This window comes from Coregonus clupeaformis, chromosome 40, assembly GCF_020615455.1.
Source record: "Coregonus clupeaformis isolate EN_2021a chromosome 40, ASM2061545v1, whole genome shotgun sequence".
Taxonomy (NCBI): Eukaryota; Metazoa; Chordata; class Actinopteri; order Salmoniformes; family Salmonidae; genus Coregonus; species Coregonus clupeaformis.
The window spans coordinates 1,700,765-1,725,344 of NC_059231.1; the positions used below are offsets into that span (position 1 = coordinate 1,700,765).

Here is a 24,580-nt window from a genome sequence, read left to right on the forward strand (position 1 = left end):
CAGCTAGTGACTACTCTGCAGAGCTGCCTCCAATACATGCCAACCTACCTCTGGGGCTGCTAGCTGGCCAGGTCCCCCTGTGACTGTAGGCCAACCTACCTCTGGGGCTGCTAGCTGGCCAGGTCCCCCTGTGACTGGAGAGCTCTACTCCTAACTGTCCTTCCACATACAGACAGTCCCAGTCCCACATTACATTTGGAAAGTATTCAGACCCCTTGACTTTTTTCACATTTTGTTAGGTTACAGCCTTATTCTAAAATTGATTAAATCATGTTTTCCCCTCATCAATCTACACACAATACCCCATAATGACAAAGCAAAAACAGGTTTTTAGAATTTATAAAATATATATATATATATATCTGAAATAATACTAACATAAGTATAAGTATTCAGACCCTTTCCTCAGTACTTTGTTGAAGCACCTTTTGCAGCGATTACAGCCTCGAGTCTTCTTGGGTATGACGCTATAAGCTTGGCACACCTGTGGTCCTCTGTAGCTCAATTGGTAGAGCATGGTGCTTGTAACACCAGGGTAGTGGGTTCGATCCCTGGAACCACCCATACGTAAAAATGTATGCACGCATGACTTTAAGTTGCTTTGGATAAAAGTGTCTGCTAAATGGCACATTATTATTATTATTTGGGAGTTTCTCCCATTCTTCTCTGCAGATCCTCAAGCTCTGTCAGGTTGTATGTGGAGCGTTGCAACACAGCTATTTTCAGGTCTCTCCAGAGATGATCGATCAGGTTCAAGTCCGGGCTCTGGCTGGGCCACTCAAGGATATTCAGAGACTTGTCCCGAAGCCACTCCTGCGTTGTCTTGGCTGTGTGCTTAGGGTCGTTGTCCTGTTGGAAGGTAAACCTTCGCCCCAGTCTGAGGTCCTAAGCGCTCTGGAGCAGGTTTTCATCAAGGATCTCTCTGTACTTCGCTCCGTTCATCTTTGCCTCGATCCTGACAAGTCTCCCTGCCACTGAAAAACATCCCCACAGCATGATGCTGCCACCACCATGCTTCACCGTAGGGATGGTGCCAGGTTTCCTCCAGATGTGACACTTGGCATTCAGGCCAAAGAGTTTAATCTTAGTTTCATCAGACCAGAGAATCTTGTTTCTCATGGTCTGAGAGTCTTTAGGTGACTTTTGGCAAACTCCAAGCGCACTGTCATGTGCCTTTTACTTAGGAGTGGCTTCCGTCTGGCCATTCTACCATAAAGGCCTGATAGGTGGAGTGCTGCAGAGATGGTTGTCCTTCTGGAAGGTTCTCCCATCTCCACAGAGGAACTCTAGAGCTCTGTCAGAGTGACCATCGGGTTCTAGGTCACCTCCCTGACTGAGGCCCTTCTCCCCCAATTGGTCAGTTTGGCTGGGCGGACAGCTCTAGGAAGAGTCTTGGTGGTTCCAAACTTCTTCCATTTAAGAATGATGGAGGCCACCGTGTTCTTGGGGAACTTCAATGCTGCAGACATTTTTTGGTACCCTTCCCTAGATCTGTGTCTCGACACAATCCTGTCTCGGAGCTCTACGGAAAATTCCTTTGACCTCATGGCTTGGTTTTTGCTCTTACATGCACTTTCAACTGTTGGACCTTATATAGACAGGTGTGTCCCTTTCCAAATCATGTCCAATCAATTGAATTTACCACAGGTAGACTCCAATCAAGTTGTAGAAACATCTCAAGGATGTCAATGGAAACAGGATGCACCTTAACTCAATTTCAAGTCTCATATCAAAGGGTCTGAATACTTATGTAAATAAGGTTTTATTTTTAAAAAATTATACATTTGCAAAAATGTCTAAAAACCTGTTTTTGCTTTGTCATTATAGGGTATTGTGTGTAGATTGCTGAGGATTTTTGTATTTTTTAAAATCCATTTTAGATTAAAGCTGTAATGTAGCAAAATGTGGAAAAAGTCAAGGGTTCTGAATATTTTCCTAATGCACTGTATATATCCCCCCAGGATACAGTCCAGCAGGTCTGCTCCATGACAATAACAATTAACCCATGACTCATGTAAATGGCAACTCTGGTTGGCTAAATGATTCTAGACAGCAGTGATACGCAGAATATTGTCTTATACAGTATACAATTAATAAGAGAGACGTTGAGATGTGTATTTCTTCTGAATTGGACATCGTTGATCTCTTTGGTTCATGGATCACATGATGCTATTATAGTTTGTGATGTCACGAGAGGCTGTGTCCTGGAGGGACGTTACATCCCCCTGAGATGGCTGCAAACCCAGACAGCTATGGCTCCATCTGCTGGTATGGTCGGGAACTCCACCCCTCTATGGCCAATCTTCCCACGCAGCTGAAACAAATCAGGAGCTGATGAGCTGAAGGTTTGGAAGGGAAGAGACACACTGAGGGAGTGTGTGGGGGGTGAAGAGACACAGTCTCCAACCTGGGCTCTCTGGAGGACAAGAGTGCTGCACGTCCACTTCCATGAGGAATATAAGGATTTGGAGATACTTACCTTTGGGAAATACTCACCTTTGGATATATGCACCTGTGGAAATACGTGAGAGACATTTGGAAGGACTTTTTGCTGGGTTGGCCACTAGCTGCAACGTGGACTACAGTAAGGCTGGGGAAAAGTTATCTGAGCGAGTGAGAATTATGATTTTGGATGTGGAAGAGACATCCCTGAACTGTTAACCCTTAAAGAGCCACAAGAGAACAGAATTGTGTTATACTTTCGTTAGTTTCCCAAGACCTTTAATAAAATCCTTGTTTTGATTGAACCTGGTCTCCTTGCACTACTTGAGCAATCCCGCTGAAAGCTGTGTAGCCTCTCGTGACATCACAAGTTCCAGACCAGTGATTGGCTGTAAGTAAATGCAGTGTTTTGATAATGCTATACAGTTCAGACATTGCCATATAGTCCACACAGTGATATTAAGTGAACTGATAGTGTCCGTGCCCTGGGCACATGTAAATAAGACCTCAAAGTGCTTCGCTTTGAGAAATTCTATTAAAACAATGACTCATCAGCACTGTTCGTTTTTATTTCGGATAACTACATTTTATTGACTCTATTGAGTTAATCTACATAGAAATTGAATTTACCCCCAGAAGCGTTCATGCTACATAGTAATGTGTTGCTGCAATGAGATGCGGTTATTCATTTAATGTGCCAAACCCACATAACAATATGTTATGATGAGACACTATCGTTAAGTATGGCAGACACACGTGTTTTGCGTGTTGCATAAATAGACTGAACAAAACTATAAACGCAACATGTAAAGTGTTTGTCCCTATGTTTCATGAGCTGAAATAAAAGATCCCAGAAATGTTCCATACACACAAACATCTCTCAAATTTTGTGCACAAATTTGTTTACATCCCTGTTAGTGAGCATTTCTCCTTTGCCAAGATAATCCATCCACCTGAAAGGTGTGACATATCAAGAAGCTGATTAAACAGCATTATCATTACACAGGTGCACCTTGTGCTGGGGACAATAAAAGGCCACTCTAAAATGTGCAGTTTTGGTACTCTACACAATGCCACAGATGTCTCAAGTTTTGAGGGAGCATGCAATTGGCATGCTGACTGCAGGAATGTCCACCAAAGCTGTTGCCAGAGAATTGAATGTTAATTTCTCTACCATACACCGCCTCCAACGTCGTTTTAGAGAATTTGGCAGTACGTCCAAACGGCCTCACAACCGCAGACCACATGTATGGGGTTGTGTGGGCAAGTGGTTTGCTCATGTCAACGTTGTGAACAGAGTGCCCCGTGGTGGCGGTGGGGTTATGGTACGGGCAGGCTAAGCTATGGACAATGAACACAATTACATTTTATCGATGGTAATTTTGGTGCACAGAGATCCTGAGGCCCATTGTCGTGCCATTCATCCGCCGCCATCACCTCATGTTTCAGCATGATAATGCAATGCCCCACGTCTCAAGGATCTTTACACAATTCCTGGAAGCTGAAAATGTCCCAGTTCTTCCATGGCCTGCATAATCACCAGACATGTCACCCATTGCACATGTTTGGGAGGCTCTGGATTGACGTGTATGACAGCGTGTTCCAGTTCCCGCCAATATCCAGCAACTTCTCACAGCCATTGAAGAGGAGTGGGACAACGTTCCACAGGCCACAATCAACAGCCTGATCAACTCTATGCAAAAGAGATGTCGCGCTGCATGAGGCAAATGGTGGTCACACCAGATATTGACTGGTTTTCTGATTCACACCCCAACCTTTTTTTTAAAAGGTATATGTGACCAACAGATGCATATCTGTATTCACAGTCATTTGAAATCCATAGAATTGGGCCTAATGAATTTATTTAAATTGACTGATTTCCTTATATGAACTGTAACTCAGTAAAATCTTTGAAATTGTTGCATGTTGCGTTTGTTGAGTGTAGATTAGACAGTCATACAGACAGGCAGGCAGAGACTTGTATATCATCTCACCGTTGGCATAGGTAATGGTCCTCTTGATAACATGGTGCAGGACAGAGACAGTCTTCTCACAGGCAGCCTGAGAGAGATGACAAAGTATGTTTGAAAAGATAAATTGAAATTGTTATATGTTGCGTTTATATTTTTGTTCAGTGTACTGTACGTACAGTACCTCATTTCTGTACCCCACACATACAGTTATCTGGAAGGTCCCTCAGTCAAGCAGTGAATTTCAAACACAGATTCAACCACAAAGACCGGGAAGATTTTCCAATGCCTCGCAAAGTAGGGAACGTATTGGTTGATGGGTAAAAATACAAGGAGCAGACATTGAATATCCCTTTGAGGATGGTGAAGTTATTAATTACACTTTTGATGGTGTATCAATACACCCAGACACTTCAAAGATACAGGCATAGTTCCTTACTCAGTTGCCGGAGAGGAAGGAAACTGCTCAGGGATTACACCATGAGGCCAATGGTGATTTTAAAACTGTTAGAGTTTAAAGGGATACTTTGGGATTTTGGCAATGAGGCCCTTTATCTACTTTCCCAGAGTCAGATGAACTTGTGGATACCATTGTTATGTCTTTGCTTGCAGTTTGAAGGAAGTTGCTAACTAGCATTGGAATTATATGGCTACGCTTTGGATAACCATAGACTTCCAGTCATTGTGCTAATGCTAGTTAGCATTGGCTCGCAAAACTACCTCTAACTTCCTTCATACTGAACACAGAGACATGGTCCTCTGTAGCTCAGCTGTTAGAGCACGGCGCTTGTAACGCCAAGGTAGTGGGTTTGATCCCCGGGACCACCCATCCGTAAAAATGTATGCACACATGACTGTAAGTCGCTTTGGATAAGAGTGTCTGCAAAATGGCATATTATTTATTTTTATTTTAACATTGGTATCCAAAATGGTGTCCGAGTTCATCTGCCTCTGGGGAAGTAGATAAGGGCTTCATTGCCAAAATCCTGAAGTCTCCCTTTAATGGCTGGAAGAAAACTGCTCAGGGATTTCACCATGAGGCCAATGGTGACTTTAAAACAGTTACAGAGTTTAATGGCTGTGATAGGAGCCACTCGGGCTCCCGAGTGGCGCAGCAGTCTAAGGCACTGCATCTCAGTGCTTGAGGCATCACTACAGACCCCCTGGTTCGATTCCAGGCTGTATCACAACCGGCCGTGATTGGGAGTCCCATAGGGCGGCACACAATTGGCTCAACATCGTCCGGGTTTGGCCGGTGTAGGCCGTCATTGTAAATAAGAATTTGTTCTTAACTGACTTGCCTAGTTAAGTAAAATAAAAATAAATTGTAGTTACTCCACAATACTAACCTAAATGACAGAATGAATAGAAGCAAGCCTGTACAGAACACAAATATTCCAAAACATGCATCCTGTTTGGAACAAGGCACTAAAGTAATGTTTATGTCCTGAATACAAAGTGTTATGTTTGGGGCAAACACATCACTGAGTACCAATCTTAATATTTTCAAGCATTGTGGTGGCTGCATCATGTTATGGGTATGCTTGTCATCGGCAAGGACTAGGGAGTTTTTTGAGGGGGATGAAAATAAACGGAATAGAGCTAATCTCAGGCAATATCCTAGAAGAAACCTGGTTCAGTCTGCTTTCCAACAGACAATGGGAGAAAAATGCACCTTTTGGCAGGACAATAACCTAAAACACAAGTCCAAATATGCACTGGAGTTGCTTACAAAATCAACATTGAATGTTCCTGAGTGGCCTAGATACAGTTTTGTCTTAAATTTGCTTGAACATCTATGGCAAGACTTGAAAATGGCTGTTTAGCAATGATCAACAACCAACTTGACAGAGCTTGAAGAATTTAAAAAAATAATAATGTGCAAATATTGTACAATCCAGGTGTGCAAAGCTCTTAGAGACTTACCAGAAAGACTCACATCTGTAATCGCTGCCAAAGGTGATTCTAACATGCATTGACTCAAGGGTGTGAATACTTATGTAAATTAGATATTTCTGTATTTCATTATAAATACATTTGCAAACATTTCTAAAAACAGGTTTTCAGTTTGTCATTATGGGGTATTGTGTAGATGAGTGAGAACCAAAATCCATTTAGAATTCAGGATGTAATGCAGCAAAATGTGGAATATGTCAAGGGGTATGAATACTTTCTGACGGCACTGTTCATTTTGCTCTCTCTCTCTCTCTCTCTCTCGCTCTCTCTCTCTCTCTCTCTCTCTCTCTGTCTCTCTCTGTCTCTCTCTGTCTCTCTCTCTCTCTGTCTGTCTGTCTCTCTCTCTCTGTCTCTCTCTCTCTCTCTCTGTCTCTCTCTCTCTCTCTCTCTCTCTCTCTCTCTCTGCCTCTCTCTCTCTCTCTCTCTCTCTCTGTCTCTCTCTCTCTCTCTCTCTCTCTCTCTCTCTCTCTCTCTCTCTGTCTCTCTCTCTCTGTCTCTCTCTCTCTGCTCTCTCTCTCTCTCTCTCTGTCTCTGTATCTGTCTCTGTCTCTGTCTCTGTCTCTGTCTCTGTCTCTCTGTCTCTGTCTCTGTCTCTGCCTCTGTCTCTGTCTCTCTCTCTGTCTCTCTCTCTCTCTCTCTCTCTGTCTCTCTCTCTCTCTCTCTCTCTGCTCTGTCTCTGTCTCTGTCTCTCCGTCTCTCTCTCTCTCTGTCTCTCTCTGCTCTCTCTCTCTCTCTCTCTCTGTCTCTCTCTCTCTCTCTCTCTCGTCTCTCTCTCTCTGTCTCTCTCTCTCTCTCTCTGTCTCTCTCTCTCTCTCTCTCTCTCTCTCTCTCTCTCTCTCTCTCTCTCTCTCTCTCTCTCTCTCTCTCTCTGTTTCTCTCCCTGTCTCTCTTTCTTTCTATTGTGACAGATGCCATGTTGCTGGTGGCACAGAGGCTGGAGGGACCCTTCAACATTGAGTCTGTCATGGAGCCCATTGATGTGAAGATTTCAGAGGCCATCATGAATATGCAAGATAACAGTGTCCAGCTGTCCTACAAGGTATGTCAACCAAATTAATCAAACTTATTCCCAAAAGCAAATAAAGTGTCTAGAATCCAATAACACACTAATTAAAAGCGTATGGCGTTACTTATTCTGTACTCACACATTAAGTATGTAAGGGCAGTAGGGCACAGCTGTATTCTGTCAGGTACAGTTTATATTTGAAAACCAACTGGATCGTGCTTTAGGTGAGTATTGCAACACATTCTCATTATATCCAATTTTAGGTCTTTGTATTTGAATTACATGTTCCCCATTGGTTAGATAATCTTAGTTCAACTAACAGAAGTTTAATGTGTTTCCTGTGTTTTACTGCATTTTACTCTGCCCACAAAATTGTAGTCATTGCAAGAATAAACTGACGTGGTTGTGAGGAGATTCTTCAGCCTACACAATGTTGGATGCTTGCTCTCGTTCAAGGCTACATGTTGAATGCTTGCTCTCGTTCAAGGCTACATGTTGAATGCTTGCTCTCGTTCAAGGCTACATGTTGAATGCTTGCTCTCGTTCAAGGCTACATGTTGAATGCTTGCTCTCGTTCAAGGCTACATGTTGAATGCTTGCTCTTGTTCAAGGCTTCATGTTGAATGCTTGTTCTCGTTCAAGGCTACGTGTTGAATGCTTGCTCTCGTTCAAGGCTACATGTTGAATGCTTGCTCTCGTTCAAGGCTACATGTTGGATGCTTGCTCTCGTTCAAGGCTAAATACTCCAATAGCTTTTTCATGATACAGCTTTGTTTATCTTTAATGTATATGTGGTGTATTGCCCATAATCCTTTAAAACATGAACTCCATGATATTATATAAGGCTGGTTATGCACCAGTTGAAAAATCGGCTCTGGTTAGATCAATGTGACTTTGAGCACTGTCATGTTGGTGCACAAGGGCTTAGGATCCACAAGGGCTTAGGATCCACAAGGGCTTAGGATCCACAAGGGCTTAGGATCCACAAGGCCTTAGGATCCACAAGGCCTTAGGATCCACAAGGGCTTAGGATCCACAAAGGCTTAGGATCCACAAGGGCTTAGGATCCACAAGGTCTTAGGATCCACAAGGTCTTTGGATCCACAAGGCCTTAGGATCCACAAGGTCTTAGGATCCACAAGGGCTTAGGATCCACAAGTGCTTAGGATCCACAAGGTCTTAGGATCCACAAGGCCTTATCAAAACATCTTGTTTTCCCTCTTTTCCACATCCCAGGTAATTCTAGCTTCTCTCGCAGTCCAACAGTTGGATGTCCTTCTGTGTGTAATTGCAGGTTTTTCAAGGCTGCGGCCAGCCAAAGCCCTCAGGAATGGGCGGCAGGTCTACCCGGGGCGTGTCGGATGTGTTCAACGCCCGCTTCAGGCCCTACAGCCCAGAGGAGCGGCCCACCACTGCAGCTGGCACCAGCCTGGACAGACTGGTAAGGGAAGGCAGAGACACACAGCCCACATCATTTGACTTTCTGTCTTGACACTGTTGATTAAAACGCCCTCCGTTCAGGCCTCACTCTGTCTCTCTATCGATCCGTGTTTGTTAACAAATCAGCAGCTTTACCCCGAGAGGGCGAAGAGAAGTGTGCATCAACCCGTGCTTTTCCTGTCTTTGTGTACCTCACCAATAAGAAAGAAAAGATTAATGTAATTTGTGAGATTGACAGAGTCAGGTGTTTGCTGTATAAAGTAAACCTTTATTTTCCATCAGATTAGCTTTGTTTTGTTTCATTGAATCTTGTTCTGATTAGTATCACAGTGACACCTAACTTGGTGTTTTGGTAAGGGTAGAGGTCAATATACAGCTGACAGTCCAATTCAGGTGAGGGACATTTCTCAGCATATATTATTTGTACAACTACAGTCTCTCTGTCTGCATGCAGTGGGTAATGTGAAGGCCAGGAGTTAAGGTTTGTCAAATTGACCGAGTTGACTGCACTATAATAATAATAATAATATAATAATATGCCATTTAGCAGACGCTTTTATCCAAAGCGACTTACAGTCATGTGTGCATAAATTTTTACATATGGGTGGTCCCGGGGATCGAACCCACTACCCTGGCGTTACAAGTGCCGTGCTCTACCAATTGAGCTACAGAGGACCACTATCATGCAGTGCTATTTTTGTAGAACAAAAACCTTGAGGTTAAATGTTTTTCTCTCAATAATCGTCATTTTGAATGTATTCAAAATGTGTTTATCTATTCAAAATGTGTCTGTTTGATGTATAACATCTGTAGCTGCAAGTTGAACAATATTCAACTTATGCACATATATTTTCATTCGGACAGCAGTATTTCAATTATGGACTCAATTGAAAGTCAAGACTGTTTTCTAACACAGGAAAATAATAAATGGATTGAGAAAATTATGTTCTGCATGGCTTCGTGCTAAAGCCAGTATATCATTATAAGAAAATATAAATGTTCTTCCATCTATTTAATTAATGAATAGTAATTATTATTTCCCTTAACTTTGTTCCTCCTCTTAACTCTTTTTGAAGGACTCTGATGTCTTCGGATGTATGCATTTGGATGTAATTTCTGTGTGTGTACCTCCATCTTCCTCCTCCACCACCTCGCTCTATTTAATTAAAATGCTTCTCTTTCCCATTCTATGCTGCCTACCAGAGGATTGTCTGGAGTGCAATGCAACACAGTGTAAGCTTTATGAATTCTACTGTTATCTTATATAATTTTGTGTGGGACTCCATTGTCTTATATTGTCTCCTATGCCCTACTCCCTAATGTATTGTCACTGAAAAAGAAGAATTACATCTTAATCTTAATTTGATCACTCTTTTGTCGCTGATAATTTTCCTGATGCATCTGGAAATTCAAATGAGTCTCGAGTGGCTGACAATGACCAGTTCTCTTTCTCTGCGTGCGGGGCAGTCGAGTCATTGGGATCAGAGCTTGCTATCAAAATAATGTTGTTTTCTCTCACTCACTCAAAACGAGGAAACGCTAGGCCTAGGTCCTATTACATTACATTCAAATAAATGTTTTAAAAAATCTGAAATGCAGCGCTACAGATCAACAACCATCGTTTTATATAGCTGAATAACACAAGATAGATATTGGTCTCCACTAGGCTATGACATACAAGTGTCTAGTGTATCCGAAGGTTACAAATGAACTGTCAAAATTGAGTTCAATGTTGGCCTGGGGTGGTCTAGCGGTTAGGACCACTGCCTTCATATAGGCCTATTGTGTCAGTGTGGGTTTGATTCCAGTCCCATGCCCTTCTGGCACAAATAACTCAATCCCCTGATTGACTTGATGTAGTTTCAAATATGGACAGTCCAGGGTTATTTTACCCCGGATCTTGATAAGAAATGACCATACCAGACACTGTTGGATAACATAAATATGAAACAAATAAAATAATAACAGTCAGTAGGCTACACCAACATTAGTTTCCATTCACACAAAGTGTCGGGTAAATTGCCACAGTAGCGTTGCCATGGTAAACAAGGAAATACTTTATTTATATTGTATGGAATGCTTGTCAAATATACTGAACAAAAATATAAACGCAACATGTATAGTGTTTGTCCCATGTTTCATGAGCTGAAATAAAAGATCCCAGAAATGTTCATAACGCACAAAAAGCTTATTTCTTTCAAATTTTGTGCACACATTTGTTTACATCCCTGTTAGTAAGCATTTCTCCTTTGCCAAGATAATCCATCCATCTGACGGGTGTGGCATATTAAGAAGCGGATTAAACAGCATGATCATTACACAGGTGCACCGTTTTTTCACTCAACACAATGCCACAGATGTCTCAAGTTTGGAGGGAGCATGCAATTGGCATGCTGACTGCAGGAATGTCCACCAGAGCGGTTGCCAAAGAATTGAATGTTCATTTCTCTACCATAAGCCGCCTCCAACGTTGTTTGAGAGAATTTGGGAGTACATCCAACCGCAGACCACGTGTAACCACGCCAGCCCAGGACCTCCACATCCGGCTTCTTCACCTGCGGGATCAAACCAGCCACCCAGACAGCTGATGAAACTGAAGAGTATTTCTGTCTGTAATAAAGCCCTTTTGTGGGGAAAAACTCATTCATATTGAGTGGGCCTGGCTCCCCAGTGGGTGGGTCTATGCCCTCATTTTACATTACATTTTTGTCATTTAGCAGACACGCTTATCCAGAGCGACATACAGGAGCAATTAGGGTTAAGTGCCTTGCTTAAGGGCACATCGACAGATTTTTCACCTAGTCGGCTCGGGGATTAGAACCAGCGATCTTTCGGTTACTGGCACAATGCTCTTACCCACTAAGCTACCTGCCGCCCCTCCCAGGCCCACCCATGGTGGTGCCCCTGCCCAGTCATGTGAAATCCATAGATTAGTGCCTAATTTATATTTTTAAGTTGACTGATTTCCTTATATGAACTGTAACTCGGTACAATCGCTGAATTTGTAAATTTTTTGGTTTAGTATAGATAAATCGCCCTTAGTCTGTTCAAACGACTAAGTTGTTGCGATGACAACACCAACCAGAAGGGCGAACATACACTACCGGTCAAAAGTTTGGGGTCACTTAGAAATGTCCTTGTTTTCGAAAGAAAAGCATTATTTTTGTCCATTAAAATAACATCAGATTGATCAGAAATACAGTGTAGACATTGTTAATGTTGTAAATGGCTATTGTTGCTGGAAACGGCTGATTTTTTTATGGAATATCTACATAGGCGTACGGAGGCCCATTATCAGCAACCATCAGTCCTGTGTTCCAATGGCACATTATGTTTAATAATCAGAGTTTATCATTTTAAAAGGCTAATTGATAATTAGAAAACCCTTTTGCAATTATGTTAGCACAGCTGAAAACTTAAAGAAGCAATAAAACTATCCTTCTTGAGACTAGTTGAGTATTTGGAGCATCAGCAATTGTGGGTTCGATTACAGAATCAAAATGGCCAGAAACAAATAACTTTCTTCTGAAACTCGTCAGTCTATTCTTGTTCTGAGAAATGAAGGCGAGAAATTGCCAAGAAACTGAAGATCTCGTACAACGCTGTGTACTACTCCCTTCACAGAACAGCGCAAACTGGCTCTAACCAGAATAGAAAGAGGAGTGGGAGGCCCCAGTGCACAACTGAGCAAGAGGACAAATACATTAGAGAGTGTCTAGTTTGAGAAACAGACGCATCACAGGTCCTCAACTGGCAGCTTCATTAAATAGTACCCGCAAAACACCAGTCTCAATGTCAACAGTGAAGAGGCGACTCCGGGATGCTGACCTTCTTGGCAGAGTTGCAAAGAAAAAGCCATATCTCAGACTGGCCAATAAAAATAAAAGATTAAGATGGGCAAAAGAACACAGACACTGGACAGAGGAAGATTGGAAAAAAGTGTTATGGACAGACGCATCAAAGTTTGAGGTGTTCGGATCACAAAGAAGAACATTTGTGAGACGCAGACCAAATGAAAAGATGCTGGAGGAGTGCTTGATGCCGTCTGTTAAGCATAGTGGAGGCAATGTGATGGTCTGGGGGTGCTTTGGTGGTGGTAAAGTGGGAGATTTGTACAGGGTAAAAGGGATCTTGAAGAAGGAAGGCTATCACTCCATTTTGTAACGCCATGCCATTCCCTGTGGACGGCGCTTGATTGGAGCCAATTTCCTCCTAAAACAGGACAATAACCCAAAGCACAGCTCTAAACTATGCAATAACTATTTAGGGAAGAAGCAGTCAGCTGGTATTCTGTCTATAATGGAGTGGCCAGCACAGTCAACGGATCTCAACCCTATTGAGCTGTTGTGGGAGCAGCTTGATCATATGGTACTTAAGAAGTGCCCATCAAGCCAATCCAAGCTGTGGGAGGTGCTTCAGGAAACATGGAGTGAAATCTCTTCAGATTACCTCAACAAATTAACAACTAGAATGCCAAAGGTCTGCAATGCTGTAATTGCTGCAAATGGAGGATTCTTTGACGAAAGCAAAGTTTGAAGGACACAATTATTTCAATTAAAAATCATTATTTCTAACCTTGTTGATGACTACATTTCCTATTCATTTTGCTATATTTACTATTCAAACTCATGTAATGTATGTTTTCATGGAAAACAAGGACATTTCTAAATGACCCCAAACTTTTGAACGGTAGTGTTTCTTGAAAGACTTTGGTTGCAAGCAGGACACCGACATTATCTTTTAGGGAGCGGTAATGAGGTGACCAATAATGTTTGATCAGCTGTGCGGCTGAATTTAGCGCGTATTGATGTTTTAACGAGACATCAGCTGGCGGTAATAAGGATGCTGCCTTTTGAGGCAGAATTTCTAGGCACCACGTCAAAATTGGCATGTCCCAATCCTATGTATCCTTCGGCAAGGAGGTACTAAAGTGGGCACCTGATCGCGTTTCACTCCATTGCATTGGCTTGGCAGGAGAAAACGGTCCTGCCCGACTCGTTTGGAGGTAAGACATATGAACAACGTCCGATGAATAACGTAGGAAATGTAGCCAGCTGTGCTCTGTTCAATCTAGGCTTGCTAGCCAGACAAGTAATTTGTTCTAATAATGAGACTGTGTTGCTAGCAAGCTGCATGCAGTGTCTGTTTAACATTACCTAGCTAACGTTAGCTAACTTTCTCTTGCCACTTTCCCTTCCCCTATTGTGTTACTAGTTAAAATTAGAGGCTAAGTTATTCTACTCTTACTGTAAACAACTTGACCAAGCCTAAAAATATGCAGAACTGTAATAAAAACAATTGCACATTAATAAAGGTAGTTGTGGCTTCAGCAACCTGAACCAGCATTGAAATTTGAGCAGTGTGGTTAATTTCTCCCCCCCTTGTCTCTGCTTGTTCCAGATTGAAGGACATCCCACCATTTTTTTTTATTTCACCTTTATTTAACCAGGTAAGCCAGTTGAGAACAAGTTCTCATTTACAACTGCAACCTGGCCAAGATAAAGCAAAACAGTGCGATTAAAAACAACAACACAGAGTTACATATGGGGTAAAAAAACATAAAGTCAAAAAATACAACACACTGCAGATGTAAATAAGTTGTTGTGAACCTCCCAGGCACCAGGATAATCACAATATCACAGGATATTATTCAGGAGGATACATCACAATGTTAGATAGAAATAGATTAACCCATGTTATTGTTTATCATGCAGGTTTGTCAGGACATTGCAATTTATGAAGTTCATTTTAAAATACAGACATGATTTCTGTCCCAGGGATTGCACTGTGTGCAAGTCTTCAACTTGGATCACAATTTGTTGAATCATGTGTTAGTGAAGTGCTGGAACAAAAACCTGTAAACTCCTGTCCTGTCTATAAAAACACCTGTGGCTGTCTGAATTTGCCCTCATGTACTGAACAAGTTTATGAATGTTGGAGGTTAATCTCCTTGAGATGTTCCTCACTTAGGAATTATTCATTTTGTACAATGGACTGTTTTTAAGGACTCATGCACAGATACAGGAAAAACAATACAAATCTTAGCATTAATTCAAAAGTGTTGATGTCTCCACATGTTTCTCGTTCATTGCTTTTCAATATTAGTTATCAACAAATATAAAACCATTTTATCTTGAACATCGGTGTCATTTAATAATATGCATGCGTTTGATAGTTGTATGATTTAATCACAATGCAAACCTACTCATTAGAAAAAAGCATTAGCAGCTCTAATGCAATATTATCTTCACAGTGAAACACCACTATTCTGGCTATTAATCAGTCTTAAACAGTCAGTAAAACTGCTTATTTGGCTATCTCAAAAAATCGTAGCCTGTATGATATCATGCATACAAGCTTACCTGTCATGTCCACAACGATGGAGCAGTAGACCAGCAATACGTGAGAGGAGGACCCTATACCCGTAGGATCATTATTCTGGTCGCTGTCAACTTCATTCATTAACAGGTACTGAGGAGATAATTTTGGTTGCTTGTTTACGTCGTGTCAGATATTTCCATTTTGGGATAGTTGTTCAGTGAATTGCTAGCACTAGTTGCTCACGCTGCTATAGTGATTCTAAATATTAAATATTCATTCAAATCTTCCTGCTGCAGGAATCTTATTTTCCTCCTCCGACGGAATGGATCATATTAAGTTCCGACATCTGTACAGACGAGATAGAGTTGTGTGTTGCCTGGCAACTACTGTTGTAAACAAGCACAGTGACATCCAAAGCCACAACGGCATACCTGATATATATTCCATCTCAGCCACTGTCTCAGAAGCTACTCCCATAAGAGTACTCTTTTAAATAACCTTTTTATGTTATTGCAGAGTAGTCTGTGTTTGATTTACAAAGCATTGCGTATTTGGAGCTGTTGAGACCTTAGTCATGGCCTCTGTGTTTTATGGCATTCCGTAACAACGTTGACTGTTAAACATTGTATTAGTAGTCAAGTGTACAACCAGGACCGGTGCTGTAGATATTAGTCAGGTGTACAACCAGGACCGGTGCTGTAGATAGTAGTCAGGTGTACCACCAGGATCGGTGCTGTAGATGGTAGTCAGGTGTACCACCAGGACCGGTGCTGTAGATAGTAGTCAGATGTACCACCAGGACCGGTGCTGTAGATAGTAGTCAGGTGTACCACCAGGATCGGTGCTGTAGATAGTAGTCAGGTGTACCACCAGGACCGGTGCTGTAGATAGTAGTCAGATGTACCACCAGGACCGGTGCTGTAGATAGTAGTCAGGTGTACCACCAGGACCGGTGCTGTAGATAGTAGTCAGGTGTACCACCAGGACCGGTGCTGTAGATAGTAGTCAGGTGTACCACCAGGATCGGTGCTGTAGATAGTAGTCAGGTGTACCACCAGGACCGGTGCTGTAGATAGTAGTCAGGTGTACAACCAGGACCGGTGGTGGTGGCTGAGGGAGCAGTGGCGGCGCCGGTGGCGGTCGTCATTGTCGTCGTCTGGGCTCAAATGGCAGACAGAGTGAAATAAGGCCTCCAGACTGCTCCATGAATAACTGGGCAATTAGCCCACTTGGAGATTCCCTTTAGATGTTGAGGTGAGTGACAGAGGCTGATTATGGACATGTGACGGCTAGACATGGACACCTGATGAGGGTGTCCGTTATGAGCGTCCATGTGCACTGTAGCCAGGGGGTGTCTAGTTCTCTGCTGTGCTGGTTGGTTCACGGATCTTCCTGGCTCCATAAAAAGTTTGAGTTACTAGGCTACTGTAGCTTTCCACAGTCAGCCGTCCTCTCTCAGTTTCATGATGCCATAGAGTTCATTTAATAATAATGCAAAGAGCTGTTGTGGTGGTGGCGAGAGTCTGAATCTTAAACAGACACACTGGTGTGCTTTTCTTCATGCAAAGCCCGTCATTAGCATGAAATGTGAAGCTGGACGTTGTCTTAAAATAATCACACTGCCCACAGAGAAATGACTTTCTGCTGAAGTATCTATTTCTGAATACAATATGCATTTTGTATGTCAGAATGTATTTTCATTGATGTATGAGTTATAGGGCGTATTAAAGCAGTGTAACAACTCTAAGGATATAGTGCAGACATATGGTATGGTACTGTAACCTCATCATTCTGTAGCCCTTCCTGCAGTTAAATGACCTAGTGGCCTCATGGGTGGATTGTTATTAATATTGTCTGCTCATCCAGATGCCTTCTACATGCATTTCCCCCATTGAAGCAGCCTAACTCCAGCTGCCAGGTATATGCCAGTTATTAACCAGGATCCTGTGGTTTCTCCTACTGTAGCTGCAGTCTCCCACGGATGCAGCAGTTATCACTGCTCCTGTCTGTTTATTCATCACCAGAGCTGTCTGGATTCCCTGTGGGAGGCCTCTTTCACTTCCACCACTTTGTCGTCCCACTGACCGTCCTCCTTTAACTTCCCTGATATCATAATTATCAGTTACACCACTCACCGTCCTCCTTTAACTTCCCTGATATCATCATTATCAGTTACACCACTCACCGTCCTCTTTTAACTTCCCTGATATCATCATTATCAGTTACACTCCCAGTGATATCGCATATTTGAAATGCTAAGGAGTCCTTTGATTCTGAGTTAGTGCCTGACTTCATCGGTGGATTAGCTAGTCAAAGGATGTGAGCCGAGCCTGGGATGGCTGGGACTTAGGAAGTGTCTGTGTGTCGTCGTCTGGCTGCGTTGCGGTGCTTATGTGTTTGTGTGCTTATGCATCTCCTGAGTGGCGCAGTGGTCTAAGGCACTGCATCGCAGTGCTAGCTGTGCCACTAGAGATCCTGGTTCGAATCCAGGCTCTGTCGTAGCCGGCCGCGACCGGGAGACCCATGGGGCGGCGCACAATTGGCCCAGCGTCGTCCAGGGTAGGGGAGGGAATGGCAGGCAGGGATGTAGCTCAGTTGGTAGAGCATGGCGTTTGCAACGCCAGGGTTGTGGGTTTGATTCCCACGGGGGGCTAGTATGAAAAAATAAAAATAAAAAATAATGTATGCACTCACTAACTGTAAGTCGCTCTGGATAAGAGCGTCTGCTAAATGACGTAAATGTAAATGTATGTGGGAGCCCTGAGGAGCCGGCCCACCTCCAGGCTCCAGCTCCAAGAGTAATGACTGCTTAATTGCCTGACATCCTGTCACCATCCGCCATCACAGTCCTGAGAGAGGAATGGATCTTTGAACGTCCAAAGGGAGATGAAGACACTACAGAGTGTCAGGCTCAGAGGGCCTTTAACGGCTGATGTTTGATGATAGGGCGGGCCTTTATTGTACCATTTAGTACAAGTTAAGGTCTAATTTTATTCAGTGTCTTCTCCTGCCACATTCTTGTCTGGACTGCATGGATACGCAACCTGTTTACTGCATGGATACACAACCTGTTTACTGCATGGATACACAACCTGTTTACTGCATGGATACACAACCTGTTTACTGCATGGATACACAACCTGTTTACTGCATGGATACGCAACCTGTTTACTGCATGGATACGCAACCTGTTTACTGCATGGATACTCAACCTGTTTACTGCATGGATACGCAACCTGTTTACTGCATGGATACGCAACCTGTTTACTGCATGGATACGCAACCTGTTTACTGCATGGATACGCAACCTGTTTACTGCATGGATACGCAACCTGTTTACTGCATGGATACGCAACCTGTTTACTGCATGGATACGCAACCTGTTTACTGCATGGATACGCAACTTGTTTACTGCATGGATACGCAACCTGTTTACTTGATTTATCAGGATTTGATGGGAAAATAAAATGTTTCAATCACAGGAAAAAAGCAGGAAGCAAAAAAGTTAAATGATTGAATTATAAAATAATGTTTTGTTGCTATCTTAGTTAGAAATTAATGCACGTAAAACATTTTAGATTTAGATATTGCTCCAGTCTCTGCATAATTTGGTGCACAGCTGAATGTGGATGTCGCAACAGGTTGATAAACCCTGTTCGATTATTTCTGTGCAATTTTACTCTTTGCTTCAGATTTCTGTAACTCGATAGGCTGATGTCCATTTCCATGTACTTGCAAATCTGCACGCTCGCCATCCCCAGTTCATTTGTGTGGATGTAAATTAATTGTGCTGGCCTCATTGATTGCTTTTTGGGAGACTAAAGTCCTCTAGCTGTGCATGGATGTGGCACCTCATGCGCAGTAAAAGAAATTGGATAGCTTCAGATCAGTGCCATAGATACCATGCTACAGTCTATCTTCATTTGCTAGACGAGCATCATCTTGGAACACAACAACAGTCTGATGCAGCTGAATCTTATATTCTGCCCTCTGAGCTGAAGTTGTGCTCCTTCTTAGTGGTTTATATGCTACCTGTTATACCTGTAATATTGTATTACGTAGTAGATTTAGGTCTCTCGTAGAATTGGATCTCATAGAATTAAGTCTCTCATTCATTTGAAACAACTATACATATCCTGTGTGATTTTCAGCAATACCCATTGGAACACCCGTGAAATGCCAGTGTGGTGGCCTGGGTTATACCACTTCCAGGAAACCTTCATCCTCTCCTTCTCCAAAGACTTGACCCATACATAAACCATCTGCAGTCCAGAATCACTTAAAGCCACTGAAACATTCTTGTTTTGGAGACAGCTTAATGGAAGTAAGTTGGCCTGTCCCCATATCCAGTGGTTGTATTTGTCCACTCTAGCCTAAGCCATGCTATTATGTAGATTCCACAGATTCTAACATAATTGTTCGTTTTCCCGAAACCACATGAACATAAACATTGTAAAAATGGATAGTCCTATTATTTGACAGTGTATTTAGGAATCTCTGAACGAAGGGCGTTACTCAAGCATACGAATGTAATGGTTGAAAATGGTAGCCTGACAAATTCAGCAAATACCAGCAATCTTGGATAACCACCCGAGACTGCATTCAGAATTTTGCGAAACACAATGGGTTTGACACAAGTGGTTTAGTGATTTCTTCAAGGCCTCTAGAGCCACTTGCTTGTAATTCGCCAGGTGGTTTCAAGGGAAATGAGGATGAGCAAACGGGACAAGTTAGCAAATGGTTCTATCACCGTGGTTCTATCATTATGGTTCTATCAGCGTGGTTCTATCAGCGTGGTTCTATCAGCATGGTTCTATCAGTGTGGTTCTATCAGTGTGGTTCTATCAGCATGGTTCTATCATCATGGTTCTATCAGTGTGGTTCTATCATCGTGGTTCTATCATCGTGGTTCTATCAGTGTGGTTCTATCATCATGGTTCTATCAGTGTGGTTCTATCAGCGTGGTTCTATCACAGGATGAGATGCGGAGATGGGGGATACTAGTCCTTTCTCTCTCATTGTAGAATTCAGAAAATAGTCAGAAGATGTAGACACATTCTATAATACTCTATAATACATTATAATCTAAGGACCAGTCATTCCCTATACAACACAGTTGTGGTGTTTTCTTGTATTTTATTTATTGAATTAGCAATTAGCTATCCACAAATAGATTATGTTGTGAAACAAGGGGAGGGTATGAGCTGTGTGTTAAACAGGAGAAAGATGTCATGGCACCATGCTCGCTCAAAGCTGTGTCTAGTGACAGAATGAAGAAAGGTATTTCTATTCCCAATCATGTCAGGATGCCACTCTGCTTAGAGACGTGAACAGCTGAACAGCCATGGCTCCACACCACTTGTGGACAGTTCTGTTCTCACAGGAGAAATAACACATTCCCTCCCATCGCCAGACGCACAAACACACCACCACCCACCAACCACACTCACCACAACCACCCCCACCGACCAAGTTCCTCTTGGTCTCCTGTTAGCCGGGTCTCCATCTATGGATCATTCCTTCATCTTAACTAATGGTGTTGCCGGGGGAGGGACGGCCCAGCTGGGGGAGAGAGAGCCCAGCCGGGGGAGAGAGGGCCCAGCCGGGGGAGAGACGGCCCAGCCGGGGGAGAGAGGGCCCAGCCGGGGGAGAGAGGGCCCAGCCGGGAGAGACGGGCCCAGCCGGGAGAGAGGGCCCAGCCGGGAGAGAGGGCCCAGCCGGGAGAGACGGCCCAGCCGGGAGAGAGGGCCCAGCCGGGGGAGAGACGGCCCAGCCGGGGGAGAGAGGGCCCAGCCGGGGGAGAGAGGGCCCAGCCGGGAGAGAGGGCCCAGCCGGGGGAGAGAGGGCCCAGCCGGGGGAGAGACGGCCCAGCCGGGAGAGAGGGCCCAGCCGGGGGAGAGACGGCCCAGCCGGGAGAGAGGGCCCAGCCGGGAGAGACGGCCCAGCCGGGGGAGAGAGGGCCCAGCCGGGGGAGAGAGGGCCCAGCCGGGGGAGAGACGGCCCAGCCGGGGGAGAGAGGGCCCAGCCGGGGGAGAGACGGCCCAGCCTGGGGAGAGAGGGCCCAGCCGGGGGAGAGACGGCCCAGCCGGGGGAGAGCAGGCCCGTGATTGATCTGAGCTTCCATTTAATCATCTCCTCTCGCTTAACTACTTCTCCAGTCCTAGCCTAGGGCAAATCACTAGCACAAACTTACAACCATTTCATCAATATTCTGTCATTTTTCCTCACCAAGGGATCCCTGTTTGATAAATTGAGTGCACCATTATAAAGTGAATTGCCTAAGTGTCGCTGAGGGACTGAGACCAGGGTATTCGGCAGGACATATAAATTGGAGCTACTCCGAATACGGCATGCTGGGTCAATTTGACTGTGGGTACGACCCTACCTTACACAGAAAACAGCACAGGTCCTAATCCAGGCACTTGTCATCTCCCGTCTGGATTACTGCAACTCGCTGTTGGCTGGGCTCCCTGCCTGTGCCATTAAACCCCTACAACTTATTCGACCTTCCCAAGTTCTCTCATGTCACCCCGCTCCTCCGCACACTCCACTGGCTTCCAGTTGAGGCTCGCATCTACTACAAGACCATGATGCTTGCCTACGGAGCTGTGAGGGGAACGGCACCTCCTTACCTTCAGGCTCTGATCAGACCCTACACCCAAACGAGGGCACTACGTTCATCCACCTCTGGCCTGCTAGCTCCCCTACCTCTACGGAAGCACAGTTCCCGCTCAGCCCAGTCAAAGCTATTCGCTGCTCTGGCACCCCAATGGTGGAACAAGCTCCCCCACGATGCCAGGTCAGCGGAGTCACTGACCACCTTCCGGAGACACTTGAAACCCTACCTCTTTAAGGAATACCTGGAATAGTATAAAGTAATCCTTCTACCCCCCCTCCCCCACCCCCCCCCCATAAAAATTATAATAATAATAAAATAAAATAAAAAGTGGTTATCCCACTGGCTATCATAAGTTGAATGCACCAATTTGTAAGTCGCTCTGGATAAGAGCGTCTGCTAAATGATGTAAATGTAAATGGTAAAATAGCTGCGATAACAGCAACTCATTGAAAGAAGTCACTTGTTGTTGGATCCTGTTCACCCCCTTTGTTAATACACTCCCACTGGAACCTGCAAGCAAGAATGAGGAACAGCGTGGGTACTTTATATGCACATACAGTAGACAGAGTAAATTAAAGATGTCACAATTAATGCACAGTGACATACTGTATGTTAATACAGTAGGTTTGGTGCTATATTTTCAGAGCACAATTAGTTGAACATGGTACACTATAACACACTTACTCCTCCTTGTAAAGCATTGGTTTCTTCAGGCAGTACGTATTTGGTATTGTCCTCTCAATGTTATTAGCTATCCACTAAAGGTTTAAATTAGAAGTGAGAAAGAAGTGGACTGATTTGCCTGTGATGGAACTAATGATCCCTCGAGAGAGAAGCCATTAACAGGTAATTATGCATCGACTGAAACAACACTTTTACAGCTATTTCAGGATCTAGAGAAGTAAGAAGATGGAAGCACAGAAACATGATGTTAAAGGATTTCTCTCATACAAGAATACTGATGGGTTGAATAGAGTAGAATAAAATGACATTTCCTCAAGGTATTTTTTGAAATAAATGCTACAATTCAATATATATTTGGGAATTGAATCAAAACAGCAGTTTATCGTCACCATAAACAACATATGACACCAGTCAAAACTGTTTGTTTCTTTTACTGTAATTGAAGATGCACTGGGTCATGGTTGAAGAAGTCGCTACGCGTTATTCTGTGGATGTGAGTGTTGTTTCATCATTGCTCTACGTGTGCTATCCCCTTGACTAATGGGAGGATTGCACATTCCAAACAGGTGATATACAGAATGTGGAACCTTGTGAGTGGAGACACGTTTCATTTCCATTGTTCTGTAGCCTTGTCACTGTTTTACTCTCTCAACCGTAACACTGAGAAAGATCCTGCTTCATTTCTCCCACTGTTCTAAAGTTAAATCAAAAATCAACCTGAAAATAATAGGGTCATTTGAATGACAATAAGACTCTCGCCTCACGTCAAGTATGTGCTGCTGCCGGGAAGCATTGTAATAACAGTCACAAAGACGAGGCTGTCACGGACGTATGGTGCCATCACTCTTGGGCATTGGAATGATACACAGGCAGGACATGCCACCGCCATGCTGGGATCTCTGTGTTAAGTCATAGCCTTACGCTCCGGCAGATTTAATGCAGAGACGTAATCAGGACTCTAGGGAACCAAGGCAGGGTGGCTGGGGCTGCATACGGCTGAGGCTACTCGGACTTAGGGCAGCTGGGGTTTAGCACTGGGGGTAGGGCTAGAGCTGGGGGTAGGACTAGAGCTGGGGGTAGGGCTAGAGCTGGGGGTAGGACTAGAGCTGGGGGTAGGGCTAGAGCTGGGGGTAGGGCTAGAGCTGGGGGTAGGGCTAGAGCTGGGGGTAGGGCTGGGGGTAGGGCTAGAGCTGGGGGTAGGACTAGAGCTGGGGGTAGGGCTAGAGCTGGGGGTAGGGCTAGAGCTGGGGGTAGGGCTAGAGCTGGGGGTAGGGGCTAGAGCTGGGGGTAGGGCTGGGGTGGCTGGGGGTAGGGCTAGAGCTGGGGGTAGGACTAGAGCTGGGGGTAGGGCTAGAGCTGGGGGTAGGGCTAGAGCTGGGGGTAGGGCTAGAGCTGGGGGTAGGGCTAGAGCTGGGGGTAGGGCTAGAGCTGGGGGTAGGGCTAGAGCTGGGGGGTAGGGCTAGAGCTGGGGGTAGGCTAGGGCTAGAGCTGGGGGTAGGGCTGGGGCTGGGGGGGTAGGGCTGGGGGGTAGGGCTAGAGCTGGGGGGTAGGACTAGAGCTGGGGGTAGGGCTAGAGCTGGGGGTAGGGCTAGAGCTGGGGGTAGGACTAGAGCTGGGGGTAGGGCTAGAGCTGGGGGTAGGGCTAGGGCTGGGGGTAGGGCTGGGGGTAGGGCTAGAGCTGGGGGTAGGGACTAGAGCTGGGGGGTAGGGCTGGCTGGGGGGTAGGGCTAGAGCTGGGGGCGTAGGGCTAGAGCTGGGGGTAGGGCTAGAGCTGGGGGTAGGGCTAGAGCTGGGGGGTAGGGCTAGAGCTGGGGGTAGGACTAGAGCTGGGGGTAGGGCTAGAGCTGGGGGTAGGGCTAGAGCTGGGGGTAGGGCTAGAGCTGGGGGGTAGGGCTAGAGCTGGGGGTAGGACTAGAGCTGGGGGTGGGTAGGGCTGGGGGTAGGGCTAGAGCTGGGGGTAGGGCTAGAGCTGGGGGTAGGGCTGGGGGTAGGGCTAGAGCTGGGGGTAGGACTAGAGCTGGGGGTAGGGCTGGGGGTAGGGCTAGAGCTGGGGGTAGGGCTAGAGCTGGGGGTAGGGCTGGGGGGTAGGGCTGGGGGTAGGGCTAGAGCTGGGGGTAGGGCTAGAGCTGGGGGTAGGGCTAG

At 44.7% G+C, this 24,580-nt stretch overlaps 1 protein-coding gene across 1 annotated transcript in view; it reads left to right on the forward strand.

Annotated features, from left to right (window-relative positions):
• The window catches only part of LOC121555152 (glypican-6-like), a 149,655-nt gene that overhangs the window by 100,211 nt on the left and 24,864 nt on the right, over window positions 1–24,580 (forward strand). The window contains exons 5-6 of the mRNA XM_041868960.2: window positions 7,277–7,407; window positions 8,669–8,815. Coding sequence (XP_041724894.1) covers window positions 7,277–7,407; window positions 8,669–8,815 — 278 coding nt within the window. The remainder of the gene's footprint in view (window positions 1–7,276; window positions 7,408–8,668; window positions 8,816–24,580) is intronic.